Source organism: Nicotiana tabacum, unplaced genomic scaffold (assembly GCF_000715075.1).
Source record: "Nicotiana tabacum cultivar K326 unplaced genomic scaffold, ASM71507v2 Un00022, whole genome shotgun sequence".
In the NCBI taxonomy this organism is placed as follows: Eukaryota; Viridiplantae; Streptophyta; class Magnoliopsida; order Solanales; family Solanaceae; genus Nicotiana; species Nicotiana tabacum.
The window spans coordinates 441,970-450,826 of NW_027438260.1; the positions used below are offsets into that span (position 1 = coordinate 441,970).

An 8,857-nucleotide genomic window follows, 5' to 3' on the forward strand; every position below is an offset into this window, starting at 1 on the left:
TGTGTCTTAATAGTGAATATGCTGAAAATAATTTAGTTTCAATGAGAGTAGCATAATAGGTTTGAGAATTATGATTTTGCGTTTATTACTTGTTGGTTTGTAATTATTTTCATAATTCCAAGATCCAAGGAAAATTTAATGTTTTATTATTTTTAAACTTAATATATAAATATATTTTTCACATGTAAATTTATTCGATACAGTTCGGTATTTTTTCGGTTTATTTTTATAAAATAAAAAACCTACCCTAATTATCGGTACAGTTATAGATTTATATAAAAACTTACGGTTTTATTCAAAGAAACTTAAAAATCGATTTGGTACGGTACAATTCGGTCGGTTTAGTCGGTTTTTAAATATCCATTGACACCCCTAGCTATTAAGCATGAAAGCTCAATGCTGACTTAATCCGGGTGGCATGAGTTCTCAACAACTCTTCATCTTAGAGCCTCTCTTGTGGCTATTCATGTGGCTTTGGCGTAATATTTTTTGTTGTATGAATAAAATCCCAAATGGTGGGGTTAAAATAAAATGCTATGTACCAATAGCTGGGGAACTATCTTCATAGCCTGGTTGCAGTATCTTGTAACTACTTTGATGTTTCCCTAATAAATAAATAAATAAAATTGCTTTTATTGCTTTTGGACTGAACTTTACTAGTAGTGTGCTTTTTCCCCCTTTAATAGATACAACTACTACTGCTATGCCTCAGTCCCAAACAATTGATTTCCTATAATAGATAGATGAGTAATATTGGATATATTCCAATAGTTGAAAAAGTATCTGAGGAAAAAAAGTAGAGAACAGAATTATCTCTAAGAAATCAAAGGGAGAGCAAATGATATGTGGAAGCAGCCCAGTAGGAGAACAAGCAGTACTTACAAGAGAGGGATCATCAACTTGAAGCAAGAGCAGGAGGAGCCATCTGCCAACTAATTATTCGTTAAGGATAAGAAAATGGAGTTTTGCATGGGACACTTACCGCTCTGAGTGACCCGAGAAAAGATGGAAGAGCAGCTGCCATATGATTGATGCATCCTGCTTGAACTTGAAGCAATGTGTATTTATAATGATTTCTACTATTTGTACATATCAAATGACTAATTGCCTCAAGGTTCGGAAGGAGTAGCATATGTTATGGTAACACAAACTGCATTAATGTTAAACTTCCTAGAGGTACCTTATCAAGTATCCTTCCTATAGGTGTTAGTGTTATCATTGAGTTTGGCTTTAGCTAAAACTCCTAGCTATCAGAATGATACTGTTTCTTTTCCAAGAATAAGAAAATTTCTGCTAGTACTTGTTCCTGTCTTTTCTATGCCTTAGCTAAGATGGAGGGGTGGAGAAAAACTACCAGCCATATCATATTCTTTAAATTTCTTTTCGAGTTCCCTTAAAATTAGGTATAACTTGCATTATAAACACTTAAAAAGGCCAATCAAGCAAGAAGTAGCACCAAGGGATGACTAAACAATCAAAGAACTGTACCCTCTCATAATTTTAGCATTTGCCACAACAAAACTAAGGATGGTTTTACCAGCACAAATCCAAAACATAAACACTACACAAGCAAATCGGTTTATTAGGAATTCCATACATCAGAGTATATTACTTATGATGCCTTTTCCATTAGCTGAATTGGAGCCAGAATGTTTGCCTTGCTTGTCTCAACAACACACCCATTCATTACCATCTCCTCCAGCATGAAGTGTGCTTTTTCAAGATGAAACATTATATCCAGCTCGCACTAAATTAGAAAAATGATATTCATTAAGACTGAAAGAAATGTCGAAAAGGAAAATAATAATTTACTTGATCATAAGCTTACCACATTGCCAAAATGACGATCCATGGTTTCAACTAACAGGTGAATGAATTCCAAAATAGCAAGTTCATTCTGACATATGGAAGAGATGAACAATGAGAAGGCAAACCACAAAGAGAAAAGAACAACGGAATTAGCTTATGGTCGCGTTCGCGAAGCAAACCCCCCCCCCCCCCCAAAAAAAAAAAAAAAAAGAAAGTCACCCTCCACCCCCTGGCCCACTGAAACCAAAAAAGACCAACCTTTTCCGAGGTATGACATTGCTGCAGTTAAACATATTTATAAACCAAGTATAAACCTCGACTTTACTAGCAGTAGCAGCACATTACATATTCCCCATATGAACCTCGGTTGTTTGAGAAAATTTGTGCTGCAGTTTATGAATAGACAGTGTTCTGGAGTTTGATATTTATATACTGCAATGTGTTCCTCAACCCCTGAGGTTATCTAGAACTGACAGAGAGCAACCAAGTAAAAAAGGCATGAAATGCACTTTCAAAACAACATTAAAATACTTCTTTTTTCCTCTTTTTCTCTAGCATTTAAGATACTCTGACTATATTTGTTCAAGGAACAAAGCAGACTCCAGCTCATGATTATATGGTTAAGGAGGAAAATAAGAATGCCTCCAGCATTAGCAAAGTTGATTCTCAGGAATGAAGCATAAGTGAAATCTCCTTCTAGAGAGAGAGAAAGCACGAACTTACAGCAAACTAGACAGTACATGATATCAAAAAAAGAGGAAAATTACAGCACTGAACTTTTAATATACAATAAACAAGAAATTGCAGGAAAACAAAATATTTAACTTACTTCTTCATTATCAACTCCGACCAGGAAAAAGAGTGACGCATACCGCCTGTACACGATTTTGTAATTACGATGCTCCACAAATGAACACTGCTTTCAAGTGCACAATAAGACCAATAATAAGAGAAAAATTGTAAAAGAGAACATCAGGGATCAGAACATTATGTACATCAAGTGATCAAGGTTTAATAACACTCTACGAAGAAATGAATTGCCACCTACCCCTCTCCCTCCTCCTCCCCTCCCCCAAAACAAAAATAATCTACAACAATAGCTCAACCTCGCCTTCGGTGGAGGAGTTATGTATGGTGAAGCGGGTTGAATTGAATCCCCTCGCCAGAAAATTATGTTTATATAGGTAAAAATATTATGTGAATCCCCTCTATATAAAGAAAACTTTAGTATACTGTTTATGAATCCCATAGTTGGAATTTCTGGCTCCGCCAATGTCCTCCTTAATATTAAACACAAGCTATTTGAAGAAAAAAAACCTATTCTTTCCCCATCCCCTTCCCCAACCAGCTAATCATTGGCAAAAACAAGAAATAAGTAAAAATAAATAAATGAACATACGGATCCACCCGATTGGGTGGATCATTATTGATGTTCATTTAAAAAAAAAGTAAAACATCCTATGATCTCAAACGGAAGTTAATGCAAGCAGTACAAGCTATCAATTCTCAAGTGAAGGAACCGAAAGGAACAAGATCCATCAGATGAAACCTTACACGATAAATTCCGAGATATCAACAAATTAAATCAAAAACAATAAGAAAAAAATGCAGGCCAAATCCTAAACATTCAAAGGGAGATTAGTAAGATAGATAGAACTGAAGAAGAATGAGTTTGACCTGCTGTTCATTGCGAGCAAGGCATTTGCGGACAATTTCACCCTCAAGAGCACGCCTTTCTTCTAAAGTGAGGTACTCGTAGTACTGGGCCAACCGAGTTTGCCCTTGCTTATTCACCATTAATACGAATCTGATCCCCATCTTTTCTCTGATCTTCTTCTCTATTTTGATTTTGGAATCAGCAAAATAATTCTTTGACTAATTCAAATGAAAAAAAAGAGAATTTCAGTTTCTTTGGGTTTTTGGAATTGACGGTCGTCCGGTTGAATTCCCGGTGGGTCTTCAATGTAACGAGGATTTCACTAGTATTTATAGTACGTGTACAAATAATTCACTTTTTTGTTTTTGGGAAATAGCGATTTTAGTCCTGTATTATTGCATTATTTCAGTTTGGATTCATGTATTATTCAACTGATCACGTTGAGCCTTAAACTAGTCTAATTGTGTGATTTGATCCCTAAAACTAAAGCCTATTAAGAATCTTAACAGAATGATTATTCTAAAAGGTAAAAACTGAAATAAGTCTTAACCTGCCATACAGCATTCACTCATGCTCCAATTTTCAGAGGAAGTTTAAGCTGAGTCTAATTCTGTTTTTTATTCAATACAAATATATTAGATTTATAACATAATCACCCTAGCATAGAGATAGAACTAAACTAGTGGGCTAATTTACGGAATTAAAATTGATTTATGCACCACTTATTTACAGTCATTAGGTAACGAAAGGAGACATGTTAAATGACCTCCAACTTGATTCCCAAATCACCATTTGTGTTCGCTGAAGTGATAATTTGTGTTTCAGTATTTCTCTTGCAAAAACAATTAATGTTCACAGCTTGATGCAAATAATAAATTTGTAATCATTTGAAGATGACTCTTCTAAGGATAAATCTCTAGAGAAATCCTTCTAAAAGTTGGCAGAGTAATGGAAGAAACAAATTTAGAGGTTATGGGCAAAAGAGGGACCTCGGTGTTGTATTATGACCACAATAATATGTTTTGGTGAAGAATCTATGGATAGGTCGACCCGGGTTATTGTTTGACCCAAAATTTAGATTCGGGTTCAACCAATTAGATTTAAATAAAGTAAAGTCAATCTTAACTAATATTAATATCCAAAAGACAAGATTACCGATTTTGTAGTAGGTAAGGTGTATATTTGATTGAATAACAGTAAATGTGGACAACTAACAACATTCAATGACCCAAAAGATGGTAGATAGCAGTAAATAAAAATAAATAGTAATGAATGACATTTAAGTAAACAAGAACGTGTGAGTCACTCGAAAAGGGGTGAGATTTGTGAATTTTCCTTCTCACAATGATGAATGATTATGAGCCTTCGAATATTCAAGTAGTTCTTGGATCAAGTAAAAAAGTTATGCAAGAATCTTAGTAAAAAGATATTTCTCGTGTCTTTGCAATAAATCCAGATTCTCTCTATAAAGTCAATGTATTTTCTTACAACTGAATATCTTCCTCCCCTATCCTTGTGTCTCTTTCTATTTATAGGTAACATATACCTAGAATACCCTAATAGTACTGGTACAGAGAATATCTACAAAATATTCTCCTTAGATATCTTATCCTAAAATTAGCCGTTATTCACTCAATTTACGGTGAGTGCTCGACCTCGACTCTGATCTTCGCCGACTTTTCGATCTCGATCTTTGTTGACTCTTCAACCTTGGTCTTCAATAGCATTATCGACCCTGCCCTTCCCTTCTTAAGAGTTCACTTTGACGTCGGGCATACCTTTATCGAAGTCGTACTAGCGACACGTGGCAGTGTGCGAGAGCCATGGTTAGATCATGTCAAAGGTAATTTTTGACCCATACAGTTAGTCCCTCCGCTTATTGAGGTCGTCCTCGCAGGTGAGCTCGATAAGCGAATAATGTCGTTCGTGGTCGAAGTTATCAAGTAGGCTGTAAGAGTCATTGTCATTATGGCAAACAAGCAACATGGCCCTCTGTGGGCTGCATATTTCAAATACTTCAGGTTTCCCGAGTGATTTGTTGGAGTTATCTTGTCCAAGGGTTTGAGTGACGTCATGACATCATGCATCATTATGACACATATTCCCGATGTATTGCTTCGATTCGTGCGTGACCCTTGATTGGATCTGATGTTTCGATCCCGGTGCCAATTATGACGAGTCATTTTCGGGTTTAGTGCCATGATTTCTATAAATATAGGTTCTTGGACCTGAATTTGAAGTTTGTTTCTTCTAACTTTTCGCAGCACCAACTTTCTTCTCTGAACCTCCTTTCCTTATTTCGTTGCCCTACATCATTCCCCAGACCTTGAATCATGTCAAACTTACCCTCATATGCTAGTGAAGGGAGTCGCGTTGCTCCCTTGGCAGTTGTGTTTCCCTCTTATTTGGGAGAGTGTTTTTTCCGTTGCTGAGGATGAAGCTTTTCTGTTGGTGGAGGAAATAATCCCTCATAACCCCGATGTTAGGTCTGATCTCACCTGATCACTGGATGTTGCACCAGAGATTTTCCTATCGACGATGATGTCCAAAGAATTGGCGAAATGCAAGGCCAAGTTTGGTCTTCCAAATCACGTCGAATTGATCCTGGCCGAAGGGGAGGTGGTGCAGGTTCACCGCCCAGTGTCCTGTGCTCTATACGCCTACCCCTTCCTCATCGGTTATTCGTTCCCCCTTCTTCCATTGGTGGAAGAATTTTGTCGTCACTACGGTGTCTACCCTACTCAGCTTGCGTCGTACGTCTACAAGATTATTAGAATGCTGACCAAATTTGTCGAGCTGGCCGGGGTCGAACTGACACTGCGACATTTGGTGCATCTATTCGCCCCTAGCTTCTATAGGGGAACGAAGCTGAACCTTCGCCAACGTGGAGGCAATTCTTGGTGGTGAAGATGGACGACAAGGCCAGTCATCAATTCTGGCTTAACTTCTTCCACGTCAGAACTGGGGATGTTGTGGCTAACGTCGATGGTTTTCTTGAGGCTTGGAACTACACACATAAGTGCCTGATTTCTATTTTTATTCTTTTACTTGCTTGGAATTACTTGAAGGATTCTCCTTTTCTTGCAGTCAACAACCAGCCTCCCCTTTTAGTCACGCGTATTTCCGTTTGGGTCGAGCAAATCCTCCCCCATGTCATAGGAATCCACGATTGGCCGAGCTTCTTCAAGAAGTTCAAACCAGCTCTTCATTCGACAGGTAACTTCTTCCATTTGGTCGTGGTCGATTTACTTTTTGTGGTATGTCGATTCATTCTACTAACTTGACATCTTGTCTTTTTCTCAAGCAGGGGGTCTTCTCGGAGGAGCCGGGCACCGGTGCCCTTTTTCGGAGAAAGGATGTTGTGCCTTCGGCTTCTGCCACTGTTGCGACTACTATACCTTCCGTATCGGCCCCTACCTTGGTTGTCACAGTCCGAGAGCCTGTCTTCATTCCGTCTACTGCTTCTGCTCCTCAACTATTTTTGATGGTTGATGAGGATGATGACGTCTCCCCTGATGATAGTGGTCCAATTTCCAGTAAGAGGAGAGCCATATAAGCTGGAGGAGAAAGGTCAATAGCCATCGACTTAGAGGAGGGCGACTTTGTTCTTCAAGAGACGGTCGTAGTGCATGTCAGAGAGAGCAATGAGATGGACTCCGAGGCCCTACACTTGGAGGGGACTGTCGAATGGGGGATGCCTGACAACGGCCTCGCACCTCCGAGGTAGGAGGAGGCTTCGTCTTCTAGGGATGCAGTAGATGTCCCCTCGTCTGTTGGTGACAGAGGGAAGACCATTATTGAGGAGGACGTCGGGTCTGACTCCGATATGGATTTGGATGAGTTGAGGATGATTGATGAGGGGCTTACTCAACTTGAGGTGAGGTTGGAAGGGGGCTCCAGAACTATTATGATCCTAGTGGATCGTAATCTGCTTGTAAATACCGAGAAGTAAATCTCTGTCCTCGGTCCTCTTTATTCTAAGATTGAGGGTACAACCCTCGAGACGATAAACGACGGTATTATGTCGAATAACATTGTTGGTGTCGCTCTGAGGGTAAGTACGACTATTATATGTTTCTTTTCTTATGCCTTAGTTTCTTTGCAAGTTCTAACACATTTTCTTCATTTTGTACATAGTTATTCTAGAGATTGAGAGTGCTTGCCGGGAGAATAGGCATAGGGAAATTTACGTGAAGCTGAAAGATAAGTATACAACGTGCCTTAGAAAGTATTGGGAGCTCCGGGGGTCGGTTTTGCGAAGGCGGCGATGTGCGGGTCTTAAGGGAGGACTTGAAGAAGAGGGATGAGGAGTTGATTCAAGCCCTAGAGAAGTGTAGCATCTCTGAAGGGATGTTAAGGAGCAAAGAGGAGGAGCTCGAGCTTAGTAGGGGCATAAAGGATCTCCAAGCTCAAGTGGTCCAACTGCGAGGCCAGCTTGAAGAGTGTCAGTTCAAGGCGGAGGCTCTCAGCGGTGAGGTTGCCGAGAAGCAGGGGGAGCTTGATAAGGCGGAGTCTGCTCGGTCGGAGGCTAGGAGAAAGGTAGAGTTCCTTAAGTTGGTGAACCGAACCCTTCGTTATGAGCTATAAAATGACCTGTCGACGGCGAGGGCCAAAGATGAATGACTAGATGAGAGGATTGGGGAGTTGGAAAAAGAAACCTCCGATCTTTATGATCGAGTTGCTGCTTTGGAGGCCGAGAAGGCCCAACTCTTGCACGGCCTTCTTTGTCTACTACTTCTGGCTTCCCCAACATCCCCTGTAAGCTGTATGAAGAATGGATTCATGCCGAGGCCTGATTGGATGTGCTTAGTGAGTTGCATGCGACAGGCTCCGTTTCTGGGGCGGCTTTTGATGATGCTTGGTTCAAGGTTCGCGAGGCTCGGATTTCTTGTGGTACAACCCTGCTACGCCTCGTCCTGGCGAAGAAGATGAGAACGCGAAGGATGCCGTGGATCATCTTAAGGAGGATGTTTGGTATGATGATATTTACCCTCAGGGAGAGGATGGAGAGGACGCTGAAGGTCTGGACGGTAATGGTGTTGCCGATCAGGGGGGTGACATTGCGGAGGGTCGGGCTGGTGAGGATGCTGTAGGTCGTGATGGCGATGGCTAGTAGTTCCTTAGTATTTTTTATGGATTTTTGCTGGCATCTTCAGGAGCCTTTGTAAAATACAATCTTTTGTCTATGAATATCAAAGTTGATTTTTGCTTTATCTATGCATTTCTTATTGGCCATGATTTATTTCTGTACATGTATGTTTTGCTCCTTTATATTTTTGTGTCGTCCTCTGGCTGATCGTAGTCCTTGGTCTTAATAGCCATCGGCCAAATCATCCCTTTGTCTATATAGATCGAGTATGCCTCCTTAGTTGAGGATCAATAGGTTATGTT

At 39.9% G+C, this 8,857-nt stretch overlaps 1 protein-coding gene across 1 annotated transcript; it reads right to left on the bottom strand.

The window, feature by feature from the left end:
* Nucleotides 1-1,463: 1,463 nt before the first annotated feature.
* LOC107786156 (AP-4 complex subunit sigma) lies at nucleotides 1,464-3,777 on the bottom strand. Its single transcript, XM_075248687.1, has 4 exons — nucleotides 3,487-3,777; nucleotides 2,639-2,725; nucleotides 1,829-1,897; nucleotides 1,464-1,747 (listed from the first exon to the last, which is right to left on the bottom strand). The coding sequence occupies exons 1-4, from the start codon at nucleotides 3,625-3,627 to the stop codon at nucleotides 1,613-1,615; spliced, it is 432 nt and encodes a 143-aa protein (XP_075104788.1). The 5' UTR covers nucleotides 3,628-3,777; the 3' UTR covers nucleotides 1,464-1,612.
* Nucleotides 3,778-8,857: the final 5,080 nt, after the last annotated feature.

Excerpts from the sequence above, each read along its gene's own strand:
- LOC107786156 (XM_075248687.1), bottom strand. The coding sequence starts at position 3,627 with ATGGGGATCAGATTCGTATTAATGGTGAATAAGCAAGGGCAAACTCGG. Across the intron at positions 2,726-3,486 it reads TTGCTCGCAATGAACAGCAG|TGTTCATTTGTGGAGCATCG; the intron begins GTCAAACTCATT and ends ACTTGAAAGCAG. Across the intron at positions 1,898-2,638 it reads TCGGAGTTGATAATGAAGAA|AATGAACTTGCTATTTTGGA; the intron begins GTAAGTTAAATA and ends TCCATATGTCAG.